The sequence below is a fragment of the Gopherus flavomarginatus genome, chromosome 1, assembly GCF_025201925.1.
Source record: "Gopherus flavomarginatus isolate rGopFla2 chromosome 1, rGopFla2.mat.asm, whole genome shotgun sequence".
NCBI classification, from domain to species: Eukaryota; Metazoa; Chordata; order Testudines; family Testudinidae; genus Gopherus; species Gopherus flavomarginatus.
Window position 1 is genome coordinate 116,114,670 of NC_066617.1, and position 20,844 is coordinate 116,135,513.

The window sequence follows — 20,844 nt, forward strand, 5'->3', positions numbered from 1 at the left end:
GTTCTCAACCTTTTTCTTTGTGAGGCACCCCCCAACATGCTATAAAAACTCCACCGTCTACCTGTGCCTCAACAACTGATTTTCTGCATATAAAAGCCAGGACCAGCATTAGGGGGTAGCAATCAGGGCAATTTCCCAAGGTCCCCCACCATAGGGGGCCCCACAAAGCTTAGCTGATCAGGCTTTGGCGTCAGCCCTGGGTGGTGGGGCTTGGGCCCCCGGCTTCAGCCCCATACAGTGGGGCTTTGTCTTTTTGCCCAGGGTCCCAGCAAGTCTAATGCCGCCCCTGCTTGCCAGACCCCCTGAAACCAGCTCACAGCCCTCCAGTGGGCCCTAGGCCCCTGGTTGAGAACCACTGATCTAGACTGTCCTCCTGCTTAACATAGTCTGAATTTTCTAGTTTCAGCTCAAAGCACTGGATTTCATTATGCCTTTGGCTATTAGATTACATCAGGAATTTCCCAGTATTAATTTCCCACGTAACTACGTGGGAAATTATGTGATCAGTATGTTTTCTTGAGGCACTTGTTCTATTGAAATGGGCCACCTGCTGTGAAAGCATGAGACCTCCTGGGTTAGAGAGAACATAGGATCAGAAATAAATGAGAAGAGGGGTTAGATTAATGCTGCCCCAAAAATGGCTGGGATACTCAACTCCTTTTTTAAAAAAGGAAATTATCATTAGAGCTAGTCAAATCATTCCAAATGAATCTTTTGTTTGGTGAATTTTACTTCGTCCTGTTTGCATATTGTCCATGGACAGATCAAGATTTTCTCAGAATTCTTTATTACTCATAATTCTTTGTGGAATTATTTCAGTGACTAGTTCTTGGTCGCTGGCTTGCCTACAAGGAGTCAGTTATATTTGGTGTTTTAAATGTAAGCATTTTACAGAGGGAGGACTGAGGTACAGAAAGGTTTCAGGGACTTTCATAGATCCCAAACATGTAAGCCGAGCAGGACCATCAGATCATTTAGTTTGGCTTCCTGTATAATACAGGCTGGAGAATTTCAAAACCTTGCCCAAGATTACCCAGTACAGTCAGTCACAGACCCAAGGTCTTCTAAATACCAATCCGATACCCTGGCTACTGTACCATGCCTCAACTGTACGTCCTCCTTGGTATCACCCAAAATAATTCCCCTGCCTCCTCGGCAATGACACCTTTCAAATACTTGTAAGTGGTTATCATCTGCCCCTCTTCTGATGTATCATTTGCCCATCAGTGAGGCATCTGGTTTTATTTTTTATAATGATTTGCCACCAACAGTCTGAAGGTCAAAAATAGTTACAGCTTGCAAGAGTGCCCTCTAGAGCCAATTAGAGCCTGCTCAACCTGACTGGGTATCAGAATGGCTAGCAGGAGTCTCACTGTCCTTGCAAAGTGGAGGCTTTTCTACCACACACAGCAGAGATTGGGGTGCTGACCATTCCTTCCCTCATGTGAAAGTCTTATAGAATTTAATTAAAACTTACAGTCTTGCTGTTAAATTCTACAGGATGATTAAAACAGTTATAGAAAGGTGATCATTTTCTGTTGAATTCTATAGACATTTTTCATATAGGAGAAGTATCAGGCATGAAATGAGGAGCTTCCCAAATCTAACATATGGATGGAAACAACCTCTCCACCTGCTGAACAGTAGGTTGTATGGGACGTTCCCATACATGGGTTTCCATAGTACTTTCCATCAGGGAGCTTCAAAGTGCTATATTAAAAGTGCAATAAATAAATGTATGTAAATGAGTTGAGAGTCACTGACTTTCACTGGCAGTTGTGCTTCTAGTATACACCAGAAAGAGTTGGCCTGTATAGCTGTATAGTGTAGATGCAGCTTATTCCAGCCCAAAAAAAAGCTTTTCCTGGTATAGCTTATACCAGTTCCCTAAGCAAACGAACTTTTCTGCCAGGGTAAGTGGGCCTACACTCTGGCTTTTGCCAGGGTAAAAGTGTCAAAATAAAATCACCTCCTAGCTGACATTGTTTCGAGTGTGAACCTGGCCTAAGTCACTTGCGGGAGGGAGTTCAAAAGAGCCTAAGTCTTGTAACATCCTTACCACAAGGGAGGTGACCTCCTTTTAACTGATGCTTAAACAGAGAGCAAAAGGCCACCATTTTCACACATGGGTGCCTGACTTTAGGCTTCTAAATCATTGTTTAGGCCCATAGTTAAAAGTGGCCTGATGTTCAGAGGTGCAGAGCTCTGGCTGTCACTGATTTGCGCAGGATTTGAGTGTGTCAGAAAATCAGGCCAGCTTTTACTTAACTGCATAATTCCACATTTATGCACCCAGATTTGAAAATGTTGGCCTAAATGACCTGCGCAAGGTCATAGAGAATCAATGGTAGAACCAAGCACAGAACCCAGCAGGTCCTGACTCCAACTCCCCAACTGGAAACACTAGAGAATTCCACCTCACATCCAAAGAAATCCATTCTCCATGCTCAGAACTGTGCAGCAGGGGCTTGCTATAGCATGGCCTTCCTCAGTCATCCCCCTCCCTGCACACTGTGCATTCACGCATCTATATTCAAAATAAAAAATGCTTGGCCTGGACCAGAAAGAGTTAAAGGGGTTACGAAGGGTTTCGCTGACCTATTTTCCAGGCAGGCACCCTTTAATCTCCTTTGGAGACACCTTCGCACAAAGGCTGGTACAGCAGCTCAGCTGGAGCCAGGATTTAACGTGGAGGAACTTGTCCTGAAGAGATTAAAAACGGCAATCGGGCACTGAACCTTCAGTCAAACTGGCAGGAATTTCTAATCAAGGGAAAGGGGAGAGAGGAAAACAAGGGAGATGGGGAGCAAGATGTTTAGTGGATTGACACCACAGCAGCATTCAGAAGTACTTTCCGCCCATACTCTAGGATGGGGTAGGAAGGGCTGATGGCCTCTGCTTTGCCTCCAATGATATTAAATATCACAGCATGCCATCAAAAAATGAAGATTGCTAAATCTTTGTGGCTCTGAGGCCTCCATACCCCCTTGATCTGGCTCAGGAGAGGAGAGGAGTTTTACAATGAGTGTCTCCAGAAGACAGAGTTGATTGACTGGTGTCACCAAGCAGCTAAGAAGTTTAGTGGCCCCATCAGTAGTGTCTGAAGCCTACATCATTTGCCAATAGCATCAGTCGAGAAACATCATGGAGAGAAAGGGCTTTGGGATTTTAGGAACTCTGCTGGTGAAAACTGAACAGTGAAGCTAGCTTAGTTGGGGGACCCTGATGGTGTCAGCTGAATGCTTGTGAATGTCAAAGTGCATTACATTCACAGGGGCGAAGAGGAGAAGAGAGAATGAAAAAGGAAAAGGCAAAGAGTAAGTGATGGAGTGGAGAGAAAGAGAGAAAAGGAGAAAGAACAGGGGGGGAATTAAAAAGGGGGGCAAAGAAGGGAACTGGATGGAAGAGAAAGAGAGAGAATTACAAACACATGCACACACCCAAGCAGAGCTCAGCCAATCAGTCCTCCTTCCATCTTACCTGAGGGTCCATGAGACGAGTGAGGTCTGGGTAAAGGTAGAATAGGACGCCCTGCATCGCCCCCGGCAGAGAGATTCCTCTGATCAGCAGAACTACCAGCATGAGGTACGGGAATGTGGCAGTGAAATACACCACCTGGCAGGAGAACACAACAGAGCAAATGTGAGAGGGCAGCCTGGGGAAATGGCCAGAAACCTAGGACACCAATGAAATCTTGCCACAAGGGGAGCAAGTACAGTGCAAGAGCAAGTTAGAAAGGCCAGGATGAGACAGGATCAGCAAGACAGGGGCAGGGAAGGGGCAGGATTACTATGTTTCAGGTCTTCTTTAAAGCAGAGTAGAAAGCAATTAACTTTTATTGGTTGGTTAGAAAAGTCACAATGTGGCCATTATATCTACAACTAGATAATCCCTCTTTAGTCTTGGCCCTGGATCTACCCTGGGGGGTGGAGCAGGGAAATCAATCTAAGTTATGCAACTTCAGCTCCATGAATAACGTAGCTGAAGTCGACGTACTTAGATAGACTTACCGTGATGTCTTCACCGCGGTGAGTTGACTGCTGCCGCTCCCCCGTCAACTCTACCTGTGCCTCTCGCAGTGCTGGATTACAGCTGTCGACAGGAGAGGGCTCAGGGGTCGACTAGACTAGACGCGATAAATCGATCCCCACTGGATTGATTTCTGCCCACTGATCCAATGGGTAGTGTAGACATACCCTTGGTAGTGATCTAAGCACCAGGCCTGGTCTTAGCTGGCATAAGTCAGGCTAGCTCCACTGAACTCAATGTAGTTCCATCGATCTACACCAGCTGAGAATCTGGGCCCTTATTTCTATCTGCTCATTCTGACAGGAAAGCAAAGGAAGGATTCATACCAAGCAAGTCTCTCCCTAGCTAGGAGTAGGCCAGGAGAACGCAATCTAAAACTAACCAGATGGATGCAAACAACAGCAGCTCGTCCTGGTACATCTCCCTTCATGATGAGACAGTCCTTGGGATATCATCAAGGAATCGTCAGTAGTAGTAAGAATTAGTCTTATTGTTTGAGGTGAATGTAACCTAGCAACAAATAGCCATTTCAATTCTTTATTGAAGTAATACAGACATGCACTGGGCGCCTGGGTGTTGTAAGACAAAAGCCCATTTAAACTGTGATGTCACATCCAAAACCTTGCAAGGCTAAACTTTCCCTTGGCTCTGCTGATCAGACAGACCTGGTAACAAATGGGTTCGTAGGTAGGGGCACTTGTGCCATTCCAGAGGGTGCTATTGTTCCTGCCACTACTACAGTAGTTCACAAGTTGTGATTACAGGTGGAGAAACGGTATGTGGAAATGACGGTTGTGTCTATATCAGTTTCTGGACTGCTGAGTTCCATACTTATGTTAGAGCCAGGATACAGTCAGCAAGTTCAGAGAATGTGATGGTTTTCTGGTGTCTGAAACAAACAACGGTTGTCTTAACATTCACATGCATTCAGGGTGTGAACCTGATACGTTTTTTTCAATATTTGCCAGAGCAAGAGGTTTCCAGTGGCCACCATCCTGTCTCCCTTGTACTGAAGCATCATCATTGAGCACTGGGACTAGCAGCTGGCATTTGGCTGAGACAGGGCCACCCAGAGGATTCAGGGGGCCTGGGGTCTTCGGCGGCAGGGCCTGGGGCGGAAGGACCACCCCCGCCACCAAATTGCCGCAGAAGACCCACCCCAGGACCCACTGCCGAAGCGCCAGAAGGACCCCCACACACACAGGTCTTTGGGGCACTTTGGCGGCAGGTCCTGGGGCAGAAGGACCCCCTGCCACCGAATTGCCGAGGACAACCCGGAGCGGAAGAAGCTCCGGGGGCCCAGGCCCCACGAGAGTTTTCTGGGGCCCTCGGAGTGAGTGAAGAATCCCGCTCCAGGAGCCCCGAAAAACTCTCCTGGGGCCTGGGGCAAATTCATGTTTCAGCTGTTCCTACATAAAGAGCAACGCTGAACACAGACATCCCATCAACATCAGGACCGAGTGACTTCGAGCTGTTGCAAGGCGTGTTCTAATACTCAGGTAGTACAAAATAAGGGTCTTTACCATTAGGCTTTGTTTTATGCATCATGTGTTCTACTGCTTAGCCTACTTCCCTTATGAATAAGATGGACTTAGATATGTTGGAAAGCCTTTACTTTGGCAAAGTAGTTGCATTCCTTTGAGGAATACTGAAGTCCAATGTCAGTGCTAATCCTTTCTGGGATTTTATGTCTTGCAGCTATAACTTGGGTTATTGTGGTACATTGGGGATTGTTCAAACTAATTGCTATAGTAATCCACAACAATGACATACTGTAGTCTTCATTGTTCAACATAAACAAATCAGTGCCCATGGGTTGACATGGTTTTGTTGGCATTTCTTGCAGTATCACTGATGCACTTGCATTTACTATATACTTTTTAAGGCATATCAGACACCTTAAGACATGATGGTTAACATGTACTAGGCCAAAAGAATACGTCAAAGTCTCTGTTTGGACTTTTCCATGGCCATGTGCCTAGTGAGGTTTATCTCTGCATATTTAGTCTGAATGCAATAGGATAACTATTTTTTCATCTTCAAAGGTTATTCCACACGAGAGTGAAAGTTCATCTATATGGTGCCTGTATTGCATGATGTGAAATCATTTTCTTTCTAATTTCTCCCCATCCATCCAGTATTACTTGTTTCATTTATTCATCCTTCCATCAGTTACCTCTAATCTTAGCCTGTATGTTGGAAGATTTTATGCACTTGCATACTAACTCCAACATTTGTCTTGACCCAAGTACCAGTCAGCATTAGCACTGGTGGGGCAGGGGTGTATTTTCCTGGGGAATACACAATTTGGCCATTATCCCTCTGCAACTGAAGACCCTGTCTATAACCTGGGTGGTGATGCGATGAGTGGTTTTTTCTGGACTGATCTAAGCAGTTAGTGGTCAGATTCAACCGTGACATATGCTTACATATGCTGACAAAAGGGATTGTACTCAAATACAATTACATGCATGCATGCATGCACATACATTTTCCCATTTGTGCATGCTGTTCTTCTAGTGGCATGAAGGACTTCAATATACAACATAGTTACTAGCCTTCCTAGAGCAGTGCTGCACCAATTCCCTTCCCAGACCTGTCTGCCGATAGTTGTTATGATCAAAGTAGGAAAACTACTGCATCCGTTTCTTTTATTAGGATCATCAATCATTGGTATTGCAGTGGTGCCTAGAGGCTCCCATCAGGAACTGGGTCCCCATCATGCAAGGCATTCTACACACACATAATGAAGATGATTCCCTGCCCCAAAAAGCTCACAATAGAACTATGTTCTTTATATTCTGCCATATTTCTTATATAAGAATTGCCCCCTCTTCTGCAGGATTAGGTGGTAGTTCCATGTCCTCTATCACAGTGACGTTTGTGGATCTGGATTCATTCGATCTGCCGTAAAGCAATCTCCAACCCATCTTCTGCTGGAATGCAAATCATGCTTTTTCCTAGGTCAGGTGCCCATCTTTTTCTCTGTCACCTCCAGTGGTGCTGAAACTAGGGGTGCTGGGGCTGCTGCTGCACCCCCTGGCTTGAAGTAGTAACAACAACCCAAATACATGGTTTCTGTCATAAGCACCCCACTATAAAAATCGTTCCAGCACCTTTGGTCAGCTCTGAAGTAGGGAAGGGGAGAAAGGTGTGCATGATGTCCTCCCTTTGAATAAGGAAATACTAGAATGTCATTGATGATGGCTACAGCTCCAATGAATCCTTCACATATTTCATCAGCCTTGCACTGTATTTTATCTCAGGCTCAGATTGTGTCAAAAAGGTAGGTGAAGGAATCCATAGCCACAAAATATGTGGTCTTTTGGATTGACGGTTCAGGACGTTTACTTGACTGATGCTCTGACCTTGCATCCAGGACACTGAGGTAGAGGTAATGACATTAGAAGTAATGTCTTCAAATATTGGCAAAGATTTTGCGACTCATTTAAGGTCTCAAGGATTGATGCAGGCTCCAAATTTGCCTGTTGAAGGCTTCTGTACAGTAGCTAGCAAGTCAGTCCAGCCTGCAGGTTGTCGATTTAATAATTATCCCTATATTTACTATGTGATCTACTACCTGATTCCGGTGATCAGAGTATGCAGGTGAGGTCTTTCCTGGCCCACAGATGAGTGGGGTGAGAACTGGGGTAAGATAAAAGGAAATGTTTGATGGTAATAGCCCATCTGCTTTGAAGCTTTCTGTGGGAATATCAGGCTTTGCATTCACATTTGGATCTAGAAATTGCACCAGTTTTAGAAGTTCAAGATCCAAACATGATTCCAGGCTCATAAAATGGTGCTGCCCAAGTGCCCACAACAGATAATTCAGGCTTCATTGTGGTAGTTGTATATCTGCTTTTTAGCTTACATGGGCTCTCTCTTTTAAGTTTTTCATTTAATGCCTGCGAGTAGCTGCTGTTAAACAGGCAGTCTCAATTTGGAGGATGTTTTCTCCGGTTTAAGAATGTATCCAGCAATGTGAACATCTGGGTCTAATGAGAGATTACTCGATGCTTGGCTCAGGCACAATCTTTTTATTTCTTGAACTTATTAGCACTAACCATATTGCTAGAAACCTTGCTGGGATCAGAAACATTGTTCTGTCACATGCTGGTCAATAACATACATGGTCATGCTGAGTCAGAGCCACGTGCTTCTGCAAAGTGATTCCATCTGTGACAATCTTCTCCAGGAAAATGTCCATACTCATGTGTCTTCCTGGATATCCGTGCAGAGTTTTCTGTGCCTTGGGATGCATGAGGTCACTCCTGCTGCTTTTAATGGGGGGTGGTTTCAGGTCACTCTTTATCCCTTTCTTTTGGCAACAGGTAACTCCTCAATACTGGCAAAGCCTTTTCTCCTTGGATAGGCTTGCGTTCCGGCAGCCATTGTTTCATGCTGGGTTTCTGTACATTGATCAGCCCTAGCTGCATCTAGGTCTGTTTCTAGAGAAAGCGGAGCTCCTTCATTGAGAAGTCTCTCTCTGACCATGGGATCTGTGCCAAAGAAATTACTCCCACTATTCTTTTTTGTTAAAATCCTTTGGTGTTTTTGCATGGAATATGTATCTAGCATCAACTGGGTTTACTTTTTGCATAGCATATGCTTTGTAAATTAGTTTGCAGTGCCTTAGCATCATGCCTGCTAGTAGTTATGTGTTATAGGCACCTCTGCCTTGTTTCACCAGGCCACAGCAGTAAGTAACTGCCTTTTTCTTCTTTATATTTTGCTCCACAGGAACCAGAGAGGATTATCTTCACAAGCTGATTTCCCTTACTCCACCCCTCCCACAAATTCTTAATAGATTTGCCAGCTTCTGAGGCCATAGTGAACTCAGGAAAGCCACTGATATCCATGCTATCACTCATGGCAAGTGGATTTGGTCAGCTCTACCACCATGTAATGGTTCTGTTTTGGCTAAAGTGCGTGAAGAGGACACCATTTGTTATTAAAATCTTTTTAATGTCCCTCTGCTCTTGCTGACTCCAAGCATAAAGCCGGCTGGGAATGGTTCAAGAGGGGGAGCAGAAACTAGCTAATGATGTTGCAGAACATACTACTGTCATTTGCATTAACAAAGATCAAGGAAGCAGGGATGGATGGAGTCAGGCCAGAGTTACACAGCTCTGTTCCAGAAGAGAATGAGTAAGAGAGAATGCAGGCAACCAAGGAAGTACAGCTAAGGTGAGCAGGACAATTAACCGAGACACCTTTATGGTCACAGGGGGGAAAGGGGTGCAGACAGAAGAGTATTAGTCTCATTACCAAGGGTAAGGGAGGGCTTAGTAGCTGAGCAGATTAGGTCAGGGTGCTTGTCATGGAGCAGAGGAGTTATTCTCTCTTTCCCTGTTAATTCCAGTTTCCCTCCATCCACTGCCCATTACTGCATTCATTATCATTTGCATTTCCACTGTGCCTTTTATTTGAAGATAAGTTGCTTTACAAACACGAGTGAATTATGCCCCATCTCCTGTCAGGTAGGCAATATCTCCTTGCGACACCCGTCTCCTCCCTCTTCCTCCCCCCCGCCCACCCCTGACCTTTGTTAAAGGACCCTGGGGTATGGCTGCCTCTTTGCTGGGCCCTGGTCATGCTAGTTCATCTGCCTGTCCACTTCCCAAACCAGTCATTTGCAGGCACTGCAGACCAGGGCACGCCACACTTCAAAGCACTGAGATACAACACTTAGGTGTATAGAGTCCAAGGCCAGAAGGGACCACTGTGATCAACTAGCCTGACCTCACGTGTAATACCAGCCATAGAACTGCCTCAAAATAATTCCTAGAGCCGATCTTTTACAAAAACATCCAGTCTTTACTTAAAAATTATCCGTGATTGAGACTCCATCACGACCCTTGGTAAATTGTTCCAGTGACTGATTACCCTCATTGTCAAATATTGACCCCTTAATTCCAGCCTGAATGTAGTCTAGTGTCAGCTTCCAACCATTACATCATATTATGCCCTTCTCTGCGAAACTGAGGGGCCCATTATCAAATATCTGTTCCCCAGATAGGTACGTACCTAGATAGACTAATCAAGATAACCCTTAACCTTCTCTTTGTTAAGCTAAATAGACCAAGTTCTTTGAGTCTATCACTATAAGGCTTGTTTTCTAATCCTCTAGTCTTGTGGCTCTTCTCTGTATCCTCTCCAATTTATTAACATCTTTTTTGAACTGTGGACACCAGAGCTGGATACAGTATTACAACAATGGTCGCACCAGTGCCAAACACAGAGGTAAAATAACCTTTCTGCCCCTACTCATGATTCCCCTGTTCTACATCCAAGAATCGCATTAGCCCTTTTGGCCACAGTATTGCACTGGAAGCTCACATTCAGCTGATTATCCACCACAACCCCAGAATCTTTTTCAAAGTCTCTGCTTCCTAGGATAGCGTTCCCATCTTGGAAATACAGCCTACAGTCCATGTTCCATTGTATACATTTAAATCACATTGTTTGCTTGTGCCTAGTTTACCAAGCAATCCAGATGACTCCGTATCCATGACCTGTCCTCTTCATTTACCATGCCCCCAATTTGTGTGTCATCTGCAAACTTTATCAGTAGTGATTTTATGTTTTTTTCCAGTTCATTGATATATATGTTAAATAACAGAGGGTTAAGAACTGACTCCTGCAGGACACCACTAGAAACACACCCACTCAACGATGATTCTCCATTTACAATTACATTTTGAGACTCATCAGCTAGCCAGCTTTTAATCCACTGAATTTGTGCCATGTTAATTTTATAGAAACAAGATGGGTGAGGTAATATCTTCTATTGGACCAACCTCTGTTGTTGAGCGAGACAACCTTTAGAGCCAGACCGAGCGAGGAGGAGAAGGAAAAGGAGAACAACTCTGTATGGCTTGAAAAATTGTCTCTCTCACTAACAGAAGTTGGTCCAATAAAAGATACTACCTCATTCACTTTGTGTCTCTAATATCCTGGGACTGACACAGCTACAACTACACTGCATGTTAATTTTATATCGTTCTAGGTTTTTTGTAATCAAAATGTCATGCAAAAAATGAAACACCTTGGACATTCTTGGATTAGTGATCTCAGATTGGCAAATAACTCACAAATAATTCAGTCAGGAAGTGGGTGAGCAAGCAGGATGGAAAGAAGTAAGCTGGGGCTGTGTTACCCCAGGAGTAAATTCACTGGCAATCCCCAGTTCTATAACTTGTGCTAGGGTACAGTTCTCTTTGGGGCCAAGGGCAGGAGATGGAAAATTCCTTTGGCCCTGAGGCAGAGGGGGCCCTTTGGTCCTTCAGGGTTTCCTTAGCTATCACCTGAAAGATTTGGAGACTACTCTGAACCCCAGCTGCCAACTGGACAAGGAATGTTCTCCCTAATCTTTCTGTATAAGTGGGGGACAGGTGGCTGGCACATCACACATGCCCCCAACTAAAAAAGATCCTTTAAGGACATGGGAGAAGCACCAGCCCATGACAGGTAGCCTCTCCTGAAGACCCCAATGGAGGGAAGATGGCAGCTCCTTGAGGACCTGGCCTGAAGGAGTGGGAACATAAGGGGAGAGCACTGGGCCTCCCCAGCAAACATTTATTATAAGAATGGGTCCCAGTGTTTTCTGGAGTGATGAGGTAGCTGAGGGTGGTAAAAGGGAGTCCTAAGACAAGTTTTCTTCTTGGAGGTTCAAATTCAAAGAAACTCATCTGTGCCCATCCTCTGCAGATTCCAGTTCACAAGCACCTTTGGGAGGTGAACCCTGCTGGGCTTGCCCAGCGCTAGAGAGAGTTGCCAGCTCTCATTGGGTCTTGGAGAGCTGGGTTTCAGCTCAGGAGCTGCAGCACCTTGGACTGCAATGAAGGCGGAGGCCAGACCTGAGCCAGGCACTCACCTTGCCTGTGGACTTGACTCCTTTCCAAATACAGAAGTAGCAGATGACCCAGGCGAGCAGGAGGCAAAGAGCCAGTTCCCAGCGCAGGCTCCCCAGGTGCTGTATACCAGCGGAAATCTTCAACACTCTCCTCCTGGAAAGGCAAACAGGCATTGAATCTTGCTAAGTTCAGCTGTTAGATCCTCAGTGACCAGCCAGTCCTCAAAAGCCCTTGGTGATGCCTTGCAGTTTAGGGAGATCAAGCCCTACCCCTCAACTGTGCACCTCAGGAAAATACAAAGGACATTCCTCAACTGTTTCCCTCTCAGAAATGAAAGGCTCAGTGGGCAGGGTCCCAGCCTAGGGGGCAGGAGACCTGAGCTCTATTCCCAGCTCTGTCACTGACCTGCTTGTGCAGGACACTTCACCTCCATTCCCTCTCCCTCCCTTTGTCTTGTCTATTTAGACTGCTGGGTCTTTGGGTCAGGAAATCTCTTACTACGTGAATGTACAGCACTTAACACAACATGGCCTCTGATCACAGCTGCTGCATACTGCATAACAAATAATAAGATTTCCCTACCCCTAGGAAGTGCTTTAAACCAGCTGGTGTTCTGACATAGATCACAAGGGATCCTACACAAGGACCACCCTCAGCTAATTCCTTCCAACCCCATTAGGTAGGATGAAAAAGGGTTGGGATCACACAGTATAAAGGTATTCACCTTTAGGAGCCAGAGCCACAAGGCAGCATGTGCCATGCCCAGGACTGTAGAACACCACATGACAAAGCAAGAGAATAATGGAGATCACTGAGGACCAGGGCTGGCACTTCCATTTAGGCAGCCTAGGCAATCGCCTAGGGCACCAGGATTATTGAGGGGCACCATTTTGCCGGCAGGGGGTGGCAGGCAGCTCCGGTGGACCTGCCACAGTCGTGCCTGCAGAGGGTCCCCTGGTCCCACGGCTCCAGTGGAGCTGCTGCAGGCATTCCTGCAGATGGTCCACTGCTCCCGCGGCTCCGGTGGACCTCCCGTAGGCACGGCCGTGGCAGCTCCACCAGAGCTGTGGACCCTCTCCGCAGGAATGCCTGCGGCAGCTCCACTGGAGCCGCGGACCAGTGCGCGGGGTGGCGAAATGGCCGTGCGCCTAGGGTGCTAAAAACACCAGCGCCGGCCCCGCTGAGGACTCTAACTACATAGCAGCTTCCCACACTGTAGCTTCTGCTACTCTTTCCCAGCTGTGCTGCCCCAGCTGCTGGAGAATGGAAGCTGCTGGCCTCTCCCACAACATCGCTCACACCTAGAGATCAGAAGACAAACCCCTCATCTGTTCTGCAGTCCCAGCCTGCAAAGGTTGGGCTAAGCAACACTCTAGAGCCTCAGCAATTAGAGGCAGGTGATGCACATGTGCCCTCTCCTGCTGCATTATCCAAAAACTAAAAGATGCACCTCATGGAATGCCAACAATCCAAGATGGGTGACGCACTTGCACCCTTTTCTGCTCCACAGCCCCATCAGCCAGGGACCAAGAAAATACCGGCTCTCCCCATCAACAGCCCCACACAAAGACGGGATCTCACAGAGCCCAAGGGAAATCCCCCTTCGCTTTCTGGTATTTTCCCATCTCACTTATTTTCCTAGTGCCAGCTAAATGGAGGCCTCCTGCATGCATGCAGCAGTGGACAACACAAGGGCATACAGCATGAAAGGACCCTGACAAGGTACAGGAGAGTAACAGTAACAGAGCATGGGATTATAGATGAAGCACGCACCAAGTGCAGCTCAAGGGAGCCCCAGAAGGGCACACAATACAATGCAGATTTGCATCTTTCAAGCAAACATCTACCCTCTTCCCCTGGCCTCTACCCTCCATTTTCCAGCGACTGAAGCAGAGCCTGCTTCTCCCCTGTATCAGAGGCTGTGACTGAGGAGCTGGAACAATGGAAATTTCCACTCCCATGTGCTGTTGTCCCAATACTACAGAACTGTTCAAAACATTGATTTTAACCTCAGTCTCTTAGCTGCCAGCCACAGGCACAGCAGGGCAAGAAATGCCAGCGCTGCAGCTCACGCTGTACACGTGACAGCCACGGGAGAGAGAAGAGAGGAGAGTTAGTGAAAGGCAGCATGAGAGAGGAGAGAAGCCGACTATGGCCAGAACTGTTTGCTTATTAACAAACACATTGACACAGCTCCTCCCTCCCAAAAGGAACCCCCCTGGGCTCCAATGTGGATTACAGAGGTCAGAATCACATCCCTGTGCTCAACTGGAGCTGCCACAGGTTGCTGCTCAACAGCACACAGCAGCTCTGCACAACAGTTTGGGACACGCAGGGAGGAACACTGCAGCCATTTACATCTGCAAGGGGGATTTAGGGTCGCCGAAGGGAGTTTACTCCGACTGAAATGAAGCCAAGACACTGTGCTTAGCAACTCCCCTCTTCCCACCAGGGGCTGTGGAATCTTCAGTGATCACAAGCTCTTGTTTTTACATCTTATACAAACGTCCCCATCCTCCAGCCCATGGTCAACATGCTGGGCTGAGTACTGATGCTAAGGGATAGTCCCACCAGCTGAGTCACCAGCACTGAGTCCTGCAACACTAGTGTTTCTTGAGGGCCCCCCCCAAATTCACACACTGAGAAGGCCCAACCTTGCAAGATACGAGAGGTGTGGCTGCTACCCTATGGATGTCCACTGATCTCACCCCATTCCCAGCTGTAGAATCATAAAATCATAGGATAGGAAGGGACCTCAGGAGGTCATCTAGTCCAACCCCCTGCTCAAAACAGGACCTAATCCCCAACTAAATCATCCCAGCCAGGGCTTTGTCAAGCTGGACCTTAAAAACCTCTAAGAAAGGAGATTCCACCACCTCCCTAGGTAACCCATTCCAGTGCTTCACTACCCTCCTAGTGAAAAAGTTTTTCCTACTATCCAACCTAAACCTGCCCCACTGCAACTTGAGACCATTACTCCTTGTTCTGTCATCAGGTACCACTGAGAACAATCTAGATCTATCCTCTTTGGAAGCCCCTTTCAGGTAGTTGAAAGCAGCTATCAAATCCCCCCCTCATTCTTCTCTTCTGCAGACTAAATAATCCCAGTTCCCTCAGTCTCTCCTCATAAATCATGTGCTCCAGTCCCCTAATCATTTTTGTTGCCCTTCATTGAACTCTTGCCAATTTTTCCACATCCTTCTTGTAGCATGGAGCCCAAAACTAGACAATACTCCAGATGAGGCTTCACCAGTGCCAAACACAGGGGAATGATCACGTCCCTTGATCTGCTGGCAATTCTCCTACTTATACAGCTTAAAATGCCATTAGCCTTCTTGGCAACAAGGGCACACTGTCAACTCATATACAGCTTCTTGTCCGCTGTAACCCTAGGTCCTTTTCTGCAGAATTGCTGCCTAGCCACTTGGTCCCTAGTCTATAGCAGCGCATTGGATTCTTCCTTCCTAAGTGCAGGACTCCGCACTTGTCCTTGTTGAACCCCATCAGATTTCTTTTGGCCCAATCCTCTAATTTGTCTAGGTCTCTCTGTATTCTATCCCTACCCTTCAGTGTATCTACCACTCCTCCCAGTTTAGCATCATCGGCAAACTTGCTGAGAGTGCAATCCACGCCATCCTCCAGATCATTAATAAAGATATTGAAGAAAACTGGCCCCTTGGGGCATTCTGCTTGATACTGGCTGCCAACTAGACATGGAGCCATTGATCACTACCCGTTGAGCCCGACAATCTAGCCAGCTTTCTATCCACCTTATAGTCCATTCATCCAGCCCATACTACTTTAACTTGCTGGCAAGATACTGTGGGAGACAGTATCAAAAGCTTTGCTAAAGTCAAGGAATAACACGTCCACTGCTTTCCCCTCATCCACAGAGCCATGTACTGCCAGTGTTTTCCACATTATACTAGCCCAGGATGAAATTACAAAGATAACCCATAGAGTAACTCCCAGGCCACTTCAGCTTCTCTCTAGAGCGGAAACAAGGGCCAAGTTCATCCCTGGTGCAACTCCATTGATATCCTACTTTAACTCCACTGTGTTAGTGGAGTTCATACCCAGGATGAACTTGACCCGATGAGACAAGAAGAGATTTGGACTGAAAATCTGCGAACCCGTTGTGCTACGCTGAGAAGGGATATGATCGTATAAAGAGTGACCATGAGCAGGTTGAAGAGAAAAAGGATATGGGAGAAAAGAGCAGTTGTGCTGTGACCAAAAGGAGAGAGAGAGAGAGAGATAACAAACAGGTAGATGTGAGAAGAGAATGATCAGAGAATGAGTAGGACAAGAGGCAGGAGAAAGAGCAGTGAAGAGGAGGTCTGTTGGCAGAGAGCCAATTCTAACCTCATTTACCCCTCTAGATCCCTCACTGAAGTCAGTGAGACTACATAGGTGTGGGGACAACATTTGGGTGAGAGCAGGGAAGACAGGGAGGATCTAAATAAGACAGGATGCCAGAGTATCTTCTCAGGCGCACCTGTGTGAATCCAGAGCAACTCCACTGATCTCAGTGAAGTTACTCTAAATTAACAGAACAGTAATCAAGAGCAGAATTTGGCCCATGTTTTTCTCCTGGGTGCTGTCCCGTTTGAAGTGTTGTGAAAACCCTGAGGTGTATAAACTAGGAAGTGCCTGGAGGGGCTGAGAATCGTTGTTGGGGATTGTAACTCCCAGAGGAGTCAGAGAAACACAAGCCTTTCACTTACTCCCAGAATTCGATGACAGGGGAGGTGGCATTTTCAGTCGTCACATTTAGAGAGGCGTTTGCCTTCTGGAATTCCACGCAGTTCTCTGCAGGACAGGCCCAGGGAGAGAGAACATAAACAGATACAGCTGGAATAGCAGAGCCTCTGGGAAACACTCAGGGGTGAAAGTAACTTAAAGGACTTACTGGTATGCAGGGCGGCCAGCCTCTTGGGCAGGGTGTGGGGGCAGCTCTGGGCCCCCGGAAGTAACAGGGCCTCAGGCAGAAGGGGCGGGGCTGAGGCCAGACTCCCCCAGCCAGCCCTTCAGCACTGCACAGCCTGCACCACCCTGGGCTCTGGCAGCGATTTAAAGGGCCCAGGGCTCTGGCAGCCCCAGGCCCTTTTAAATTGCCAGGCCCGGGGACAGCTTCCCCTTTTGCTCGCCTTCCCTCCACCCCCCATCAGCGGCCCTGCCGGTACAGTGCTTAAAGCGCTGACGCAGCAGCACTTTAACATCAGCTGTGTACCAGTGTCCGCTTTCTTATCAGTATGCCAAACCAGTCCACCTTCACCTCTGGAAATGCTACAGATCCCCTTTCCATCCAGCAGCATAATGTTCAAAGGGAGAAAATATTCTAAAATCCCTATTCTTGCTCAGAACAAGAGGTCCTTCCAGGGCAAGGTTGTGGTCCCATTGGCAAAGCAGTGCTGGGGAGAAACCAAGGACTGTATGATGATAAAAGTTAAGTTCCCCTTTTCCCTCCAAGGGGAGGGGTGGGCCTCCCGGGTAGGAACGGGCTCCTATTATTGAAGCAGAGCACAAGAAGCAGAGGGCTGAATATACACTGAATTTCTCTCCCGTCCCCACAGCTGCCAGGAGAGGGGAGCCCCCTCCAGGACTGAGATCTGTTGTTGGAGCAGCATGGGGGAGCCTGCATAACACACCGACTGGTTTACTGCTCTTATCAGGCATAGTGAAAGGCTGAAGTCAATGGGAGCTGGGGGCGGCTGGCACGTTAGGACATTTTCTTGAAGAGTTCCAGCTTATCAAATGAAATTGAGCCTCTTCTCCTCTACCATCAGCAGGACTGATGTTGTGTCAGGTAGTATGGCAATAAACCAGGCCTCTTCACCACTCGCACTGGCCTCGGTCCCTCCCCCACAGCAGGCTGGATGTTGCTTTTTCAGGTTAGATGGTATTTGCTGGTGGAAGATTTTCCCGAGCAAACTAATGGGGAGTTGGAGGAGGAGATGAGATAGAGGGGAATTCAGTGTTACCTGTGTTCCATTCGTGGTCACAGCTGCCCCAGGGAAGGTCTATGGTGAACGAACTGAAGAGGTAAAACAAGGCCCAGGCCAGGACAATAATGTAATAGAAATTCAGGAGTACGACGATCACCTGGGAAGCATAACCAATTCCTGCAGAGAGAAGGGCCTCAGTATTGATAAACAAAGAGAGAAACATGAGCTGGAACAGCCTCAGGACCAGAGCCTGCCACAGCACCCTGCTTCTCCCAGCACTCCAAACCCACCTCTGTCTGTACCGCCCACTGCTCTGGTTCTCTCCCCCTTTCGCCCACCTCCTCAACTCTTATTTTTGGGATTTCCATGCTGCAGTGTGAATATTGGCATGGCGACTGATCCATCCATCACCATCTTCCCAGTGATATCCAGACTACCTTCCACTGCCTCACATTATCGTGGCAGCCAGTGGAAGCTTCCCTGGAAGACAGACATCCACGTAAAGAAAGCATTTGTGATCTACTGCACCTGGGGGCTGCAACTTTCAGGGCAGTTGCCAACAGGTGTCAGGGTTTCCTCATGACCACTGCCCTACCCACATTGCTAAGTGGCAGGAGAATTCTGGCTAGAGTCTGTAGAGACTAATGAGTACAGCAAGGTCAGAATTACACTTTAATGTCACTGGAACCAAAATTTTACCAGCAGAGAAAAGAAAAAAAAAAAAGTCAAAGCTATGGAATAATGTTTAAAACTGTCCTGGATGTCAACAACCTCCAAAGGCAAAGCACTGCACACATCGGGGTCCTCTATAGGCCAGAGTCTCCTACACCCTCAATTCAGACACAGCTGCTGTGATGTCCATGGTTCAAGTAAACTACAGTCTATTATGAGCTACTCCACTCAGGTCTCACTTTAGGGAATGATGCAGGAGCATTTGCAGAGTGGGGCGGAGCAGTGGGGGAGAAGGGTGTTGCTTACAGGTACCCCGAGCAGGCCTCTCTGTAAGGAGCTGACAATAGGAGAATGGCTGAGAGTTGTAGCTGTATAGGTTCTCCAAGCCATAGCAGTTCCAGCCTCTGCAGTGTTTTCCTGAAATACTGCCCCTTGTTAGTAAGAGATGATTCCTCTGGGAAAGGGTTAAGCAGGCTTTTCAGGTAACTCATTACTTCATCTCGAGGTAATGGAGAACGGGAGGTTTCCTGGTGCGTGAGCATCTACGAGTGGACTGAGCAGTCCTCAGGGAGGCACTCTAGGAGCAGCCATGCCTGAGGAGATGTGAGCTGCTCTTCGTGTTTTCACATAATGTAGTAGTTTGTTAATAAAGCCACGGCCCAGGACGGGATGGGAGTTTGAACTTTGCACAGTATGTGGATTGTACTTCCACAGCAGAGTGAGCAGCCACCTACTAACAAAGAAATAGAAATTTATCCCACTGGTCCATCTAGCCAAGTGGCCTCATGTACTCTGGTAACCCTCAATTAATTCTGTAGCTATCTCCCTGGCTTTCCACGCCACCTGGTGTTATGGACAGAATATCTTGCGACCGTTTCAGGGAAGTTGGAACATGAACGTTTTTTACTGAATTAAATATGGAAGTGAGAAATGTCTCTCCTGACATTCAGTTCAATATTACACTCAGTTTTGATTTTGCTCAACCTCACATTTTTAGTTTTCAATGTGCTAAAGTTTTTATTTGAGCAGCAAACTACCAGGTCTGTAGAAGTCATCAGGGGAGAAGTTGGAGGGCTTTAGCAGATGGTTGAGACTTTTGGTAACTAAGAAAGCATTGGAAGTGTTTGGGATACAGGGATAAAAACCCCATTGGATAGTTATGCTAAAATGATGTCATAATTGGGTTTGAGAATTAACACCACATTAAGAAGACACCTCTCAGAGCTATTGTTTCAGGCTGTCTGCAAACTCAGGAAGATGACACGGCATCAGTTTAAATGTGAGTTCATAGATTTTAGATTTTCTTTGCAATTATAAGAGTTACAGCAGTTTTAATTATTTAAATAAAGTTTAGATCCAGGAGCACAATTCTGTCTGTGGGCAAATTCCATGGCCAGAGCTCACACCTCAGAGCAGGAGGTGAAGAGGGCCGGTGATGTGATTTGACAAGGAGAGTGAACGTGACCAGAGTTATGGGAAAGGCAAGAGATTTCTTTTCAGCACCATTTTGGATGAACAATAGGGGAGTGAGGGGAAAGTCAAGGAGACTTCTATGGCAATCCTCTAAAGCATCATCACATATTGATGGTGAGAAAGAGGCAGCAGAATACCAGATGAGGTACATCATGAACTGATCTGAGAGGGTAAACACAATTCTTCATGGTAACATCACAGGCACTTCCAAAGAATTTTGCAGAGAACAGCATGGGTATAGTGGGAGGGTCTCTTTTAAGAGGGATAGATGTCCCAGCTGTACTTCCTGACCCTTGCACTACATGTCCCCTCATTCCCCCAACCAAAAAAGGGTTGCGCTCTGAGATCTACTCACCTTCAAAGAGAGGGCAGATCTTCCGCCAGGCGGTGACCCCTCCCTGGCTGGTGTACTGCCCTAGCGCTGTCTCCAGGAAGAACACTGGGATCCCACAGGTGAAGAGGAAGATGAGATAGGGGATAAAGAAAGCACCTGGAAGATTTAAGCATTGTACATGGAAAAGAAAACATGTTAGACCATTGACCAACTTAGGCCTGGACTGAAAAATTCCCTCAGGACAAAGAATGCTCCAAGAAGGGTCCCTGAGAAAGGAGACACAGATGGCAATATGAGCTGTAGAGAACACAGGAGGGAAAGGCTAGGATGCAAGAGGCCTGGGAAACACGGCAAAGAAAAAAGTCCCTATCAATTTATCAAGGAAATGGTGCTAGCAATATCCCAGTTCACACACAATTACTGCTTGCACAGCTTCAACCATAGTGCGAATGAGGCATTGAAACCTGATGGGGTATAAAGACAAACCTGCCAGTTGCCTCAGAAGATTAAAATCTGCATCTGTGGTGAAGAG

General features: G+C 46.8%; 1 protein-coding gene across 3 annotated transcripts in view; it reads right to left on the reverse strand.

Annotated features, from left to right (window-relative positions):
• The window catches only part of LOC127031610 (sodium- and chloride-dependent GABA transporter 2), a 59,809-nt gene that overhangs the window by 27,056 nt on the left and 11,909 nt on the right, over nt 1-20,844 (reverse strand). For 2 of the 3 annotated variants that reach the window (XM_050918665.1, XM_050918683.1), the window contains 5 exons: nt 20,334-20,468; nt 17,870-18,010; nt 16,613-16,697; nt 11,906-12,038; nt 3,481-3,615 (listed from right to left, as the gene is read on the reverse strand). In XM_050918665.1, the coding sequence (XP_050774622.1) occupies nt 3,481-3,615; nt 11,906-12,038; nt 16,613-16,697; nt 17,870-18,010; nt 20,334-20,468 (629 nt within the window). The remainder of the gene's footprint in view (nt 1-3,480; nt 3,616-11,905; nt 12,039-16,612; nt 16,698-17,869; nt 18,011-20,333; nt 20,469-20,844) is intronic. The other variant, XM_050918675.1, reaches the window with a different exon arrangement.